Here is a 17,006-nt window from a genome sequence, read left to right on the forward strand (position 1 = left end):
TTAACTTTCAAGCAAATTTAAAGGACTCCAAAGTAAACAAGAAAGGAAAAGAAAGGTGTGTAGTGAGGGAGGGTAAATAAGGATAAAGAAACAATTAGGAACAAGAGAAATAAAAAATTCAGCTTGTAATTATTACAGAAAATCAATAGAGACCAGAATGACAGAAATACTACAAAACAATGCAAGGAATCAAGAAAAGAATGACTACTTAATAAACACTTAGTTGTTTATCACAATGAAGACTAAAGTACCAAGATCCATGCCCTATCCTAGACACAGGCAATCTGCTCCAAAGAAATAACAAAGAATGAAGCATTTATAAATTTATAAAAAAACACTACAAGGAGAGGCTGGGGGTTGGGTAGGGGACACCTGGGTGTTGGACTTTGGCTCAGGTCATGATCTCACGGTTCACAAGTTCGAGTCTCACATCAGTCTCGCTGCTGTCAGCACAGAGCCCACTTTGGATCCTCTGTCCCCTTCTCTCTGCTGCTGCCCAGCTTGCATGCACTCTCTTTCTCAAAAATAAATAAATTGAAAAAAAACAAAACACTACAAGGGGGCACCTAGGTGGCTCAGTCAGTTAAGCATCCTACTCTTGATTTCAGCTCAGGTCATCATCCCAGGGTCGTGGGATTGAGCCCTGGAGTCTGCTTAAGATTTTCTCATTCCTTCTGCCCCCCCTCTGTGCTCAAGTGTTCTCTCTCTCTAAAAAAAATTAAATTAAATTTAGTTTATTTTTAAAGTTTAATTTATAAATAAATATATATTTCAAAAATCAAAAAAATAATAAATAAAATAATATAAAAATCTAAATCCTGGCAAACTGATTGTGGTAATGGTGCACAACTCTACAAATATACTGAGAGTCACTGAACTGTAAATAATAATAATAAAATAAATAAAAATAATTAAAATCCTGCTGGCAGATATAGGATTTCTTAAATTATCATTTTTTTAAAGCTTATTTATTTATTTTTGAGAGACAAAGAAAGAGGGTGAGCAAGGGAGGGGGCAGAGAAAGGGAGGGAGAGAATCCCAAGCAGGCTCCATGCTATCAGCACAGAGCCCAATGCAGGGGGAAGAGCAGAGAGACAGACAGGAAGAGAGAATCCCAAGAAACTTCTGCGCTGCCTGACTTGGGGCTGGATCTCACAACTGTGAGATCAAAACCTGAGCCAAAATCAAGAGTCTGACACTTAACCGACTGAGCCACCCAGGCACCCCAGACACAGGACATTAAACATTACTAGCAACCTTCTAAAATGATTACAAAATTCTCAGAGAATTCTAGCAATATGTAAAAGGTTATAAAATTTCTTAATATCTTTGATGAAATAGTCCACTTCTGAGATTTCAATGCCAGGAAATAAGTGTTCTCATAGTCAACCCTTCCACTAGTGTACCCTCATTCCTTCTCCATACTCAAGACATAACTGAACTCTCCCATCTCTCAGGATGAATTCTGCCTTCTCTGTGGAACTCTCCCTGTCAGCATATGAACATGTCATACTTCCCATCTTCAAAACAACAGCAAATCTCTCTTAACCCCACATGAGCCTCTGCCTACCATTCCATTTCTGTGTGTTCTTTCATAGAACAACCTCTCAGTATGGTTGTCTAACTCCCTGTGTCCAAATCCTCCTCTACCAGTCTCTCTTGATGCCCTTCTAAACACACCTGCTCCCCTAGAATCACTGCTGACTATTCTTTCCCTTTTACTCCACATCCAATCCAAAATCTATCAGTTCCACCTCTCAAGTCTGACCAAAATCCAACTGATTCTCATCACTGCCACAACTCTCACTGTGGTCTAAACCACCAGCTTCTCTTACTTGGATTCTTGAAAGAGCCTCCAAATTGGTCTACCTCTGCCCTTATCCTACATCATAGTCCCAAAAAAGCAGCCAGAATGAGCCTTTTAAAAGTAAATCTGAGCAATGCATAAACTAGTACAGAGGTTAAGTCACACAGCTAAATTGTGGCAAAACCGGGATTCACATCTGGTCTCAGTATCTCCTTTCTTTATTAAAAAAAAAATTTTTTTTTAATGTTTATTTTTGAGAGATAGAGTGCAAGAGGGGGAGGGGCAGAGAGAGAAGGAGACACAGAATCTGAAGCACGATCCAGGCTTAGAGCTGTCAGCAGTGCCTGATGCAGGGCTTGAATCCATAGAAATGCAAGATCATGACGTGAATCTAAGTCAGACACTTAACCAACTAAGCCAACCCAGTCACGGCTGTCCTTTGAACCAGGGAACTTTAGACAACAAATTGATCAAAGGAACTGACGGTTCCCAAGATTTCTGTTGCACAAGTCTTAAACAAGTTATTCAGATCACAAAATGTCCTGAGATAAAATACTAAGAATATTGAAAAAAAAAATTAAGAATATTAAGAAAAAGTTAAGAATATTTACATGAATGGAAGCCGTGCCTATTCAAAAAAAAAAAAGAAAAAGAAAATGTTGCTCATTTAAAAAAAAAAAAAAAAGTTAAATCAAAACCCTCTGTGCAAACTCTCCAGTGGCTTCTTATCTAATCAGAACAGCAGCCAAAGTCCTGACATGGCTTCTTCCAAGGCCCCAGGAAAGCTACTTCTGCTCCTTCCTGTCTCACTCTGCTCCGGCCACCCTGGCAAATGTGCATCACCCAGGGCTTTTACCTGGAACGTTCTTCCTGGAGACAGCTGCACGGTTACCTCCTTGATTTCCTTCAGGCTTCACCTCAACACCAGCTTATTACAGAGGCCTTTCACAACCATTCAGTGGAAACATGTCCCACCACCACCACTACCAACTCCACTTTCCTTCTCACATTATTCCACACTGCATTTATCACAATCCAGCCCCCTGTTATTTACTTGTTCAGTAGTCTAGAAGCACCTTGAAGTCAGCTGCTTTTTTTTCATATGATAATCCCAGCACATAGAACATCATTACTTGGCACATATTAAGCATTCAATAAATATTTGTTGAATGAGTAAATAATGAAAGAGAAAAAAACAGTATTACCTATTATCAATGCTACTTTAAGGGGGAAAACAATAAAATCCCAATGCCAAACAGCATTAAATGGTTAAACGCCGGATTTAAACATAAAGCACAAATCCACAGGACAATCAACAGATGACATAGTCCATATATGATAGTAATAGAAATATATATGAAATTAGGACCCCCACAATATTTACAAATCGGTTATTTAAAAAACATACTGACATACAAAAATCAGAAGAGTTTATTATAGTGAAAATAGAATTTTTATTCACTAGATTATTTTTGGTTTTGGAAAGACAGAACTGTAATTTATAAAATAAGCAAACAAAAGCTAGTTGTAATAACTTGACCTTTTAAAAAGCTTTAATTCAACATACAGAATAAAATCCTAATCTGAACATATGAACACCATATAAACAAAATGAGTTTCTTACAGAGAGAGCTGCATCTGAGGGAAGTCAGTTGAAATATATTTATGCATGAAATCTCCGGCCCATTTAGAAAATGAAGGAAGATACTCCTCTACTTCTTGTTTTATCTCATCTTGATTCAAATTTAAGCGATACCTGCCAAAATAAGAGGTTAAACATGAAAGCATGAATATGAAAAAATTAAGTAAGGACAAAAATATCCAAATAAGCAACTTAAGTTACCCAGCAACTAATTAACGGATATATAACGCGGTGTATATATGGGGCACCTGGCTGGCTCAATCATAGAACATATAACTCTTGATCTCAGGGTCATGAGTTCAAACCCCACATTGGGGATAGAGTTTACTTAAAAAATAAATAAATAAAATCTTCTGTGGGGGTGCCTGGATAGCTCAGTCAGTTAAGTGCCTGACTTCAGCTCAGGTCATGATCTCATGGTTGGTGGGTTCAAGCCCCATTTGGGGCTCGCTGCTGTTAGCACAGAGCCCGCTTCAGATCCTCTGTCCTCCCTGCTCTCTGCCCCTTCCCTGCTCATGCACTCTCTCTCAATAATAAACAGACATTTTTTAAAAAATCTTTTTTTTCAATGTGGTACATATGTACAATGGAATATTATTCAACCTTAAAAAGAAAGAGAGCAGAACCCTCTGAGCCCTCCAAAAGAACTGGTTCAGCAGGGAAGACAAAATTAGCAACCCTAATCTCTGCCAAGATTGTGTCTCCTGGGCATAGCAGCAACCTCAAGCTGAAAGAGAAGCTGAAATTCCTCAAGCCAGAGAGCAACTGCTAATACCAAAATACCCCAAATGATCATACATTCAGAATACCAGAGGCAAAGGTTATCCTTACAAAATGCTGCTTCAAATCTGGCAACTTCCAGTTGATAAAAGAAGATGTAGGCGAGAATGCGGGAAAACAAGGATTCACGTAAACTAGGACAATGCCTATAGAGAACAATTTGGCAATAATTATCAAAAATGTTATTTATTTTTGGGGCGCCTGGGTGGCTCAGTCGGTTAAGCATCCAATTTCAGTTCAGGTCATGACCTCACAGCTCATGAATTCAAGCCCCATATTGGGCTCTGTGCTGACAGTTTAGAGCCTGGAGCCTGCTTCAGACTCTATGTCTCCGTCTCTGTCTGCCACTACCCTGCTCATGCTCTCTTTCCTTCAAAAATAAATATTTCAATAAATATTTTTTTAATGTTTATTTATTTAAATAATCTCTACACTCAACATGGGGCTCAAACTCACAACCCCAAGATCAAGAGTCACATGCTATTCCAACTGAGTCAGCCAGCCTCAGTATTCAAAATACTAGATGTACCCAGACTAGATCCTGTCCTGGAGGGGAAAAGATGGTATGAAGGAAGGACATTATTGGACAAAAATGTGGACAGATCAGACAAAAGTATTTTACCAATATTAAATTTCCTGACGTTGAAACCATATTGTGATTACATAAAAGAAAAGCCTAATCTTAGGAAACACACACTATACATTATGATTTTTTACTTCAGGGGCACAAGCCCTGAGCCCATCTGGTTCATCATTAGTGACAACGAGCCATGAGCAAAGTCCTTGGCTAGCAGCAAGCTGCCTCATCAAGCACTTAGGCCCCTCACCCAGCCATCAAACATCACCACGTGCCTGGCCCCAACCACAGAGAGTATGGGGAGTAAAGGCCTGAAGGCAAGGTGAGCAAGATCAGCCCTGCCCATTGCAGTAAGCATCCAGGATGTCCAGGGCCCTGCTCAATCTGTTCTATGGCTAGCATCTTCATGGTATACAGCCCATTGTGTATACCAGATGTATACTACACAACCTTAGGGGAAAAAAAATCTATACACACGCACACACACATTTAGCAGATGAATCTGAGTAAACAGTACATGAGTGTTGACTGCACTAACCTTGCAACTTTTCTTTAAATTTGAAATTATTTCCAAATAAAAAGATTTTTTAAATGTTTTAAGTGTACATATTCTGTGGCCCAACAATTCCACTTCTAAGTATTTAACCCAATATATGCCTCACAGGTGTGAAATAAAAGATGTATAAAGGTATTTCTTAGGGGCGCCTTACTTAGTACAGCATACAACTCTTGATCTCAGGGTCGTGAGTTCAAGCCCTGCATTGGGTATGGAGCCTACTTTAAAAAAAATCTTGGGGCACCTTGGTTGAGCATCTGACTTTGGCTCAGAACCCACAGTTCATGGGTTCAAGTGCCATATCAGGTTTTGCATTGACAGTACAGAGCCTGCTTCGGATTCTGTCTCCCTCTCTCTCTGCCCCTCACCTGTTCAAGCTCTCTCTCTCTCAGAAATAAATAAACATTAAAGAAAATGTTTTTAAATCTTTAAAAAAAAAAGTTATCTCTCATAGGATTGCTAATAAAAGCAAAGATTGAAATGCCAAGGAGACACTTAAATAAATTACAGTACATCCATACAATGAAACATTATGTCATTATTAGAGACAGCTTGATGAGTACTGATATGGAATGATCAGCAAGATTTAATCTTTAACGTGAACTTAAATCTTTAAGTGAACAATAATATACATGGTATTCTACAATTTACCTAACGAAAAATATATAGGTGTGTGTGTGTGTGTGTGTGTGTGTGTAGGTGTGGATGTGTATACACACACACACACACACACATACATTGTCACACATAAATATTTGAAATCTCTGTGAAAGGATATATAAGAAACTGATAGCAATGGTTGTCTTTAGGGAAAGGAACTAGGTAACAAGTAGGACACAGGGAGAAAGGACTTACTTTTTTACCATATACCTTCTTGTACTATTACAATATGGTAAACACAAATTTATAATCTGTTTAGAAATAATAACATTATTTAAAAAATACCTGTACAATTGGGTACTCATTTCCTTTTTTTATTATTATTTAATTTTTTTAATCTTTATTTTTGAGAGAAAGAAAAAGAGAGAATACAAGTGGGGAAGGAGCAGAGAGAGAGGGAAACATAGAATCCAAAGCAGGCTCCAGTCTCAAGCTGTCAGCACAAAGCCCGATGTGGGGCTCACTCATGAACCATGAGATCATGACCTGAGCCAAAGTCAGATGCTTAACAGACTGAGCCACCCAGGCACCCTGGGTAATCTTTTCCTAAGTAACTTTCTCTAACCATCTTGGAGCCATTCTTTACTGTCATAATCTCCTTAGGCAGATTCTTCCAAGTGTTTTATTTCTTACAGAGGAGGACTCTATTTAAAATCTCCAAACCAGTTCATACTCATTATTTAATGTCTTCTGCATTTAAATTCTCCCTTTTTACCAAAAACCATAAAATACCTAGGAATAAACCTAACCAAAGAAATGAAAAACTATTCACTGAAAACTAAAGAAAGCTTATGAAAGAGATTGAAGAAAACACAAAAAAATGGAAAAACAGTCCATGCTCGTGGATTAGAAGAACAAATACTGTTCAAATGTCAATCCTACCCAAACCAATCTACATATTCAATGCAATCCCTTTCAAAATAACACCGGCATTCTTCACAGAGATAGAACAAACTATCCTGTATGGAACCAGAAAAGACCCTGAGTAAGCCAAAACAATCCTGAAAAAGAAAACCAAAGCCAGAGGCATCACAATTCCGCACTTCAAGCTGTATTACAAAGCTATAGTCATCAAGACAGTATGGTACTGGCACATGAACAGACACATAGATCAAGGGAACAGAATAGAGAACCCAGAAATAGACCCACAAACATATGGCCAACTAATCTTTGACAAAGCAGGACAGAATATCCAATGGAAAAAAGACAGTCTTGGTGCACCTGGGTGGCTCAGTCGGTTAAGCTTCCGACTTCAGCTCAGGACATGATCTCATGGTTTTTGAGTTCGAGCCCTATGTCTGACTCTGTGCTGACAGCTCAGAGCCTGGAGCCTGCTTTGGATTCTGTGTCTCATTCTCTGTCTGCCCCTCCCCAACTTGTGCTCTGTGTCTCTATATCTCTCAAAAATAAATGTAAAAAAAAAATTTTTTTTTTTTTAAAGTCTCTTCAGCAAATGTTGTTGGGAAAACTGGACAGCGACATGCAGAAGAATGAACCTGGACCACTTTCTTACACCATACACAAAAATAAACTCAAAATGGATGAAAGACCTAAACATAAAACAGGAAGCCATCAAAATCCTATAGGAGAAAACAGGCAACAACCTCTTTGACCTCAACTGCAGTAACTTCTTACTTGACATGTCTCTAGAGGTAAGGGCAACAAAACAAAAATGAACTACTGAGACCTCATCAACATAAAAACCTTCTGGGGGTCCCTGGGTGGCTCAGTTGGTTAAGCTTCCAACTTTGGCTTAGGTCATGATCTCACGGTTTGTGGGTTTAAGACCCACTTCGGGCTGTGTACTGACAGCTCAGAGCCTGGAGCCTGCTTCAGATATTCTCTCTCTCAAAAATAAACTTAAAAAGAAGTTTACTAAGAAACTTTAAAGAAAATTAAACATCAAAAGCTTCTGCACAGCAAAGGAAACAATCAGCAAAACTAAAAGGCAACTGATGGAATGGGAGAACATATTTGCAACAACATATCAGATAAAGTGTTAGGATCCAAAATCTATAAAGAATTTACCAACTCAATACCCAAAATACAAATAATCCAGTGAACAAATGGGCAAAAGACATGAATAGACACGTTCCCAAAGAGGACATCCGGATGGCTAACAGACACATGAAAAGATGCTCAACATCACTCATCATCAGGGACATAAAAAAAAAAAAAGGCACTATGGTTTCCTGCCTGCTCACTTCCTTAGACGCTTTAATCTGAAGTAACACCTGCCATGTTGTGAGAACACATTAGACAGAGCTACAGAGAGGCTCACGTGGCAACAAAATGAGGCCTCATGACTACAACAGCCAGCCAGGAATTCAGGCCTCATGACAACAGCCATGTGAATGCATCATCGTGGAAGCAGATCCTCCCTTCAAATGACCAGCTCCACAAGGGAGACCCCACGGGAGACCCTGAGCCGGTACCTTCCAGCTAAACCACCTCTGAATTCCTAACCTAACATAGTTTGCTAACAGAAACTATGAGGTAATAGATTAGACATGAGTCATTTAAAGCTACTAAGTTTTGATGTGATTTATTTCAGGGGAATAATCAATACAACATGCAACAGATAAGGCATCACTGTATGTTGACTAGGATATGACCAAAAAAAAGTTAAAACTCTGAAGTGCAAAAAACAAGTGTTGGCAAAGATGTGGAAAAACAAAAAACAAAAACAAAAAAACCCCTCTGTGCACTGTTGGTGGGAATGCAAACTAGTGCAGCCACTGTGGAAAACAGTATGGAGGTTCCTTAAAAAATTAAAAATAGAACTACTCTTTGATCCAGTAATCACACTACTGGGTATTTACCCCAAGAATATAAAAACACTAATTTGAAAGGATTTATGCACTGCCTATGTTTATAGCAGCATTATTTACAATAGCCAAATTATAGAAGCAGTCCAAGTGTCCATCGATAGATGAATGGATAAAGAAGATGTGATACACACACATAAACACATGCGCACACATCCATGTATAATGGAATATTACTCAGCCATAAAAAAGAATGAAATCTTGCCATTTGCAACAACATGGATGGTTCTAGAGAGTATAATACTAAGTAAAATAAGTCTGTTAGAGAAAGACAAACACCATATGATTTCATGCATATGTGGAATTTAAGAAACAAACCAAATGAACAAAAAACAAAGAGACAAATCAAAAAAGACTCTTAACTATAGACAACAGAGGGTTACCAATGGAGGTGAGTGGTGGAATGGTGAAATAGGTGAAAGGGATTAAGTGGTACACTTATGATGAGCACAGAGTAATATACAGAATTGCTGAATCACTATACTGTACACCTGAAACTAATATAACACTGCATGTTAACTAGAGTGGAATTAAAATTTTAAACTTAATTTAAAAAATAAGTTTCTAATTTTAAAAAATTTTCAAATTTCTAATTACAAAAAAGAGAAATGCGGTACCTGTGTGGCTCAGTTAACTGTCCCACTGTGGATTTCGGCTCAGGTCATGATCTCAGTTTGTGAGTTAGAACCTTGATCAGACTCTGCATTGAGAGCATAGAACCTGCTTGGGATTCTCAGTCTCTCTCTCCCTGCCCCTCCCCTGCTCATGCAAATACACATGCTCTCTCCCTCTCAAAATAAATGAATAAACTTTAAAAAATAAAAATAAAAAGGCAAAATGTAAATAACAGCTGTGTTTTACTGCAATGCAAAGTGGCAAATAAGGCAATAAGTAGAACTCTTTAAAGCAAAAGCTTTATGAAATCTACTCATATTCTGAATGTCATGCTATGTAGTCATGACCAAGGGACAGCTTCTGTGTGTTTCAGTTTCTTACGGTTGCTATGAGATTATATAAGATGTCTAAAAGCACTGAACACAATGCCTGACACGTCAGGGATCTAAAATGTTTTTAGGACAATAGGTCATATGACATTAGTAAATAAGTTGTGTGGCATTTTGGAACACACTTTTTCCATATAAACAGCGAAACAGAATTACATCTGGGAAAAGCAGATTTATGTCAACTAGTCTGGAAATCAAAATTACCACTAATAAAAATACTTCTGTGAAAAAAAGACAGTCTGCAATAGGAGTGATGACAGAACAGCAGATCATGCCAACCCCTCTGCATGTAGTCACTCACAAAATGCCAACAATTAGGGGCGCCTGGGTGGCTCAGTCAGTTAAGCACCGACTTTGGCTCAGGTCACGGTCTCATGGTTCGTGAGTTCAAGCTCCACGTCAAGCTCTGTGCTGTCAGCTCAGAGCCTGGAGCCTGCTTCTGATTCTGTGTGTGTCTCTCTCTGCCCTTTCCCCGCTTGCACTCTGTCACTCTCTCTCTCAAATATAAATAAAACATTAAAAAAATAAAAATAAAATAATAAAATAAAATAAAAAATGCCAACAATTAGCCATTTGTGGGTTTATATGTATTTTCTCCACTGTCACAAAAGTCTGCAAAATAGGATTTATTGCCTTTTTCAAAACCTTTCAAAAATAGTAACCTGTTCAATCCTAAAACTAGCAAAGCTAGAATGTAAAACCAAGTCCATCTGATTCCCAAACCCATACAATTTTCAGTATGTCACATAACTAGAAGTAAGGCAAAACATTTTTTACACTGAGAACAGCTGAAGAATCTATTGCACACATGTACAGAATATTCAGATATTTTTAGCTCAAGAGTTTCTATTCTGCAATTTCAGAAGCTCTTCACAGAACTGCAGTGGCGTACTACAACCCTGGAATCTATATTCTAGTATTACTCTGATTTATATTTAATAGTCTAATAGCCAAATACCTTCTGGATTCCAGGAATAGATTTTATAATAGAACTGTACCTACAGCATGTCTTATACTACTTACATTTCCTTCAGATGTTTTATTTCTTGAATAGTTTGAAAAGCATATTCTTGTAGGTTTTCTGGGGCAAAGCTATTGCTTATTGCTTTTTGAAATACTTCATGAAGAACTGTACCAATCAGCATTTGACGTGTGGCTGGATTACAGCTCTATTTAAAAAAAAAAAAATCATATATTTTATTCCACACTATTAACACACATGATCTCATATTTATTACCTATTTTATTTTTTTTTTTTATCTTTTTTCAACGTTTTTTATTTATTTTTGGGACAGAGAGAGATAGAGCATGAACGGGGGAGGGGCAGAGAGAGAGGGAGACACAGAATCGGAAACAGGCTCCAGGCTCCGAGCCGTCAGCCCAGAGCCTGACGCGGGGCTCGAACTCACGGACCGCGAGATCGTGACCTGGCTGAAGTCGGACGCTTAACCGGCTGCGCCACCCAGGCGCCCCATTACCTATTTTAACTACCATAGCCAAACTGCACTAGTGAGACAAATGCTAAAACATTAAACAATTTTTATTCTAGTAAGTAGAATTACAATGACTTTCACTTTCTTCTATTCAGAACTACCCGAATTAAAGACTATACTTTCAGGGATCATTTCTATAGTTTGTTATTAGAGAAGTTTCTCTGAACGTAAAGAATTACCCAAATTATTTTACAAGCATGTTATTTTTAAAGAAAATCAGTAATTTCCACTTTGAAAATATTAAAAATAACCTATATGAAAAATTTCAATGTATTTTCAAATACTTAATATATTCTTTTCTAATTTCACTTTATAATCTACCGAAATAAAATGCAATAAAGCCATGGCTCATAAACTCATGTAAGTAAAAGACATTATTCAAACATAAAATTTAAATTTACGGCACAGATTTTTGACAAGTTCTCTCCACTCAAAAAGAAATAGTATTTAAAAAAAGAAAAGGGCGTCTAGGTGGCTCAGTCTGTTGAGTATCTGACTTCTGCTCAAGTCATGATCTCACAGTTCGTGGGTTCAAGCCTTGCATCGGGCTCTGTGCTGACAGCTCAGAGCTGGAGCTTGCTTCAGATTCTGTGTGTGTCTCTCTTTCTTTGTCCCTCCCCCGCTCATGCTGTCTCTGCCTCTCAAAAATAAACATTATAAAAAATTTTTAAAGAAAAAAAAAGGCATATTATTTCTCAATTAACCCTTTTCTTAGCCTAGACATCCCCTTTAAAGCTATCAAAAAACTAGATAAAGTCCACCAAAACATGCTTCAGGAATTTAAAAAATTAATTTACAGAGGGATTCTCTGTACTATTCATGCAAGTTCTTAACAAGTCTAAAAGAACTACAAAGTAAAAAGTTTTTAAAACAATTTTGGTTTTCTACATAGATATAAATTGTATAATTTTTAAAATACACTGAAAGGAAGAGGAAACTCTTAATAAAAACCCAGGTTCTTCAGTAAATGGAACTGAAACAAAGAGGGTAAGAATAGGTAGAATACAGATTAAAAGAAACTTAGGAGACCTATCAAAACATAAATCAAAGACTCTGTTTGGGGGTGCCTGGCTGCCTCAGTTGGTAAAGCATCTGCCTCTTGATCTCAGGGTTGTGGGTTCGAGCCCCACACTGGGTATAGATATTACTTACAAATAAAATCTTAAAAAAAAAAAAAAAAAAAACCTTGTTTGAATTCTGACAAACCAACTGAAGAAAAAACTACTTTCTATTAAAGACATTACAGAGAAATAATGGGACATTATCTATCTGGGCATTATAGATAAACTGGGCATTATATTAATGAAAGGAAATACTTTTAATTTTATGGTGTACGATAAAGGTATCATATTTATATTTTTAAAAGATCCACCTTCATTTACATGCAAAATAATATAATGTTTGAGAACATCAAAATGGGTATATGGGAAATTATTCGAATCATCTATTTATATATGTTTGAAATTTTCAAGAATATTTTTTTATGAGAGACAGTCACATTTATTTTTAGTTTATTGGAAATCATATGAAGCCAAGTTTGGAAATTCCTAGAAGCATTAAAAAATATCATCGCTTACATTACATTTATCATCAGAATTAATTATATTATTAACCACTGATCAAGATTCAAAGGATTCAGTCACCTGGACTTGAGTCCTAGCACTGCCACTTATTAGCTACAGTAACTCTCAGCAAGTCATTTAACATTTAACCTCTGAGCCTGATTTTCCTTATCTGTAAAATGCAGCTGATTATTACCATCTACCTCACAGGAATTTGTGACGACTAAATGAAATAAGAGTATAAAAGTGCTCTGTAAACTCTAAGACCCTGCAGAAACATTAGCTGTTAATATTATTCACCCTAAAAGTTTCACTTAGGACAGCTCTTCTCATACATCGAATACTACTGGCTATGCTTGTGCCAGAAATCAGTATGTCTGGATATAGAATCAAATATCCAAAATCTTCATCTATTATCCAAGTATCAGATATGCAGTCTCCCTCCAAATGAATGATGTCCCCCGGCTCCACTGGTAAAGAGCACCTAAAAATAAAGCAAAATATACATAGTTTAGGTTCCTATATTTAAACATGTTAAGGAAGCTTCAAAAAGCAAATGAGTACTTTATCTGAAGGAATAGTATTTGTAAATTTCTGGGTCTTTCAAAATAATTTAATACTAGGATGCAGTCTTCAGAATCAACTCCTACTCATTCTACTCCTTTCTACCTTTGAAATACAACTGAGAACACTCAGGGGTCTTCCTTAAATACCAAAAAGGAAAACTGCTTAGTGTTAGCATCATTTACTGCAAAAGCTATCAAATCTTTAATAGCGTCAATACATAGCTCCACTTATGGATTAGCTTATTTCAATAATAATTCTCTCATTCTTAAGATTTCTAGCATTTCTACAGTTTCTGTAAGTCTTGAGACATGAAGACAAACCCAATGTGTTAAGAATAAAAACATACTGGGGCACCTGGGTGGCACAGCTGGTTAAATGTCCAACCTTGATTTTGGTTCAATCTCATGAACCGTGAGATTGAGCCCTGATTTGGGGCTCCAGCATGGAGCCTGCTTGGGATTCTCTCTCCTCTTTCTCTGTTCTTCCCCCAAGCTAATGTGCACACACAACTCTCTCTCTCTCTCTCTCTCTCTCTGAAAATAATGAATAAATGCTAAAAAAGAAAAAAAAAGAACAAAATCATATTTATCATTCTTATCTAGACAAAGAGCCTAAATAGACAAAATTAGACCTCCACTTTCTCTGAATTTCCCCTTTACCCCTCACATACCATACTTTGCTTGTGTAGAGAAACCTAGAGTTTCAGAATGTTCTTATGCTGTAATTAATTTTGCTTTTAGTGAAAATAATTACGAGTTTTAAGCTGCAATCTTAAAAAGTACTGGGAAGGGGCGCCTGGGTGGCTCAGTCGGTTAAGCGGCTGACTTCGGCTCAGGTCATGATCTCCCGGTCAGTGAGTTCAAGCCTCGCGTTGGGCTCTGTGCTGACAGCTCAGGGCCTGGAGCCTGTTTCAGATTCTGTGTCTCCCTGTCTCTGACCCTCCCACCATTCATGCTCTGTCTCTCTCTGTCTCAAAAGTAAATAAACGTTAAAAAAAAATTTTTTTTTAAAGTACTGGGAAACTTTGGAAGTAGTCATCTAATAAGGCCATTTATTGGGTTTGGGCCCCGTGTCGGGCTCTGTGCTGACAGCTCAGAGCCTGGAGCCTGCTTCGGATTCTGTGTCTCCCTCTCTCTCTGCCCCTCCCCTGCTCATGTTCTGTCTCTGTCTTAAAAATAAATAAAAACATTTAAAAAAAATTAATAAGGCCCTTTGTAGTTAATTTTCTTTTTTTATGCTTATGTTTTTGGGTTTTTTTTTTAATGTTTATTTATTTTTGAGAGAGAAAGTGAACAAGAGAGGAGCAGAGAGACGAACCCACAAACCATGAGATCATGACCTGAGCTGAAGTCAGACGCTTAACCAACTGAGCCACCCAGGTGCCCATATGTTTATTTTTGAATGAGAGAGACAGAGCGTGAGTACAGGAGGGGCAGAGAGAGAGAGAGAGAGAGACAGAATCTGAAGCAGCCTCCAGGCTGAGCTGCAGCACAGAGCCTGACATGGGGCTTGAACTCACAAGCTATGAGATCATGACCTGGGCCTAAGTTGGACACTTAACTGACTGAGCCACCCAGGTACCCCGTACTTAATTTTCAAATGACAATAAAGATCAAGTTTCAGAATAAGGGCTTTGAGATGCTGAGGTAATAAGCAAAATGTTTACATGGAATTAATTCAGGTTCATATCTGCTCCCTTAAGACTCTTAAGCCAGATCAGTACTCAAAGTCACACAAAAATTACCAGTCATTCCTAAGGATACACAGTTCTTTATATTCTAGTGACTGAGAAGCAGTGATGATTAGGTGCTTTTCATGGTTTCCTTCTTCATTCTGTACAGTATTGACTGCTAATACCAGGTACCGGTTATCCATTCCTCGGCTCAGAACTGTTTTAGAAAAGGAAGCTTCCACTTTCTTCTGAAATCTGAAGCATACACAAACAGAACTACTGTAGCATGAAATAAGATATCCAATTTCCTTTATCTACAAACCAGCCTTCTAGTTTTCTAGGTTTGTTTCTTCTAGAAAGCTTATCACAATGACCGTTAGCTAAAATACGTAAAAATTAAGAGAGCAAGGGCATAGCAGAATTCCGATTATAAAACTTCCCAAAAGTAATGCCATTTAAAACATGCTTATGATACGAGTTTTTCCAAACACTGTATAGGTTCTCAGGAGCTCTGTGAAACATCCATGATTATGAGGATTAAGGATAAATTGAGAAATATCAAATAACAAATTCCTACCACTGGTGCAAGCCCTCCCAAAGTACAAATAAAAGCAAATGTCTTGTACACCATCTTTTTTGTAAATGAAAGGTATTGTTAAGGAAAACCATAGTGGAGGTGGTTTGCTGAAATCCTACCTTGAGCCACAGTATTATATCAATCTTTAGGAGCCTACTTAGAAATTATCTAGTCGTACCTACTATTTAATGAAGAAAATCCTTCTGTAAAATCTCAGTATGAATCAACTAGCGCCTACTTCCTAGAGAAAAGCAAGCTTAATACCTGTCACATTAGTTCATTCATACAGTGACTCAACTCAGAAATTTCTCATTTATAATGGGCAAGTCAACTGCACAATACTTTTATCCATTGATCCTAGCCGCCTGAAAACTATGCAGGACTGCTCTAACCGCTCTAGAAAATATTAAGTCCCTCTTTAGTCCTTCCAGTTTGATAGCAGTCTTTATCAGTGACAGTACAAGAGTCCACAGTCATTACCTCTCTAATACCAAATGCCTTCCTATTACCCTCAAATTATCTTTGTCACCCAACCCTAGACTCTTACTACTTTGTAATCGCCTCATTCACCTACTCCAGGGAGCCTCAGGCTGTGAAATTCCCAAAGGTCAGTTGGGACACCTTGAGGATCTCGCAAAGGTATTGCTGATCAAAACCCAAAACGCAAAGATCCGTCAACAATAATTATCATTATTATTAATTGAAAATAATTCCACATTATGCTGGTCAAGTTGCCCTGACCATTTAGTCCAAGTTGAGGATGCAGAGTTCTCCGTGGGATAAATTTCTCCAACTACATAAGGAGAAAAGCATCTAGCAGTTGCAATTTCCTTTTATGAAGGCTAGTTTAAGGTGACTGGCACTCCCCGAATACGGGCAGGAATGAACGGCTGAGTAAGCAGTTTTCGGGCTTTGGCCCAAGTGCGGACCCAAAGAGAACCCTATGAAACAGATCCCAGCTCGGGAAACTCGTCCGGCACCCTGGGACCCGAGCGGGATCATTTTATCCCAAGCCTGGCTTCCGGGAGGCGTGGGTGCCGCCTCTCCCGCTCCTTTCTTTCAAATCTCCCGCCTTGCTCCCAAACCCTCCCTCCGCTCCGCTCACAGCTCCGCCGGCGGACCAGCCTCTCCCTCTAGACTCTTCTTCAACAGCTCCAGTTCTTCCAGCTGCAACATCCCGGGGGAAGACACTGCAAACACACGCCAGTTAAAACCAGGGAAACGGAGAACCTCAGAAAAGGAAAAGAAGCGCGAGTCCGCGAGGCGCCGCACGCATGCGCA

At 38.2% G+C, this 17,006-nt stretch overlaps 1 protein-coding gene and 1 pseudogene across 3 annotated transcripts in view; one reads left to right on the top strand and one right to left on the bottom strand.

The window, feature by feature from the left end:
• Window positions 1-17,006, bottom strand: part of DNA2 (DNA replication helicase/nuclease 2) — a 57,101-nt gene extending 40,095 nt beyond the window's left edge. For 2 of the 3 annotated variants that reach the window (XM_058696518.1, XM_058696516.1), the window contains exons 1-5: window positions 16,831-17,006; window positions 15,221-15,403; window positions 13,210-13,393; window positions 10,878-11,023; window positions 3,432-3,563 (exon numbers count right to left, since the gene is read on the bottom strand). In XM_058696518.1, the coding sequence (XP_058552501.1) occupies window positions 3,432-3,563; window positions 10,878-11,023; window positions 13,210-13,393; window positions 15,221-15,403; window positions 16,831-16,901 (716 nt within the window). In that variant the 5' untranslated portion in view covers window positions 16,902-17,006. Of the gene's footprint in view, window positions 1-3,431; window positions 3,564-10,877; window positions 11,024-13,209; window positions 13,394-15,220; window positions 15,404-16,830 lie in introns of those variants that run through there. The other variant, XM_058696517.1, reaches the window with a different exon arrangement.
• Window positions 11,457-11,534, top strand: LOC131494197 (small nucleolar RNA U3; annotated as a pseudogene).

This window comes from Neofelis nebulosa, chromosome 13 (genome assembly GCF_028018385.1).
Source record: "Neofelis nebulosa isolate mNeoNeb1 chromosome 13, mNeoNeb1.pri, whole genome shotgun sequence".
In the NCBI taxonomy this organism is placed as follows: Eukaryota; Metazoa; Chordata; class Mammalia; order Carnivora; family Felidae; genus Neofelis; species Neofelis nebulosa.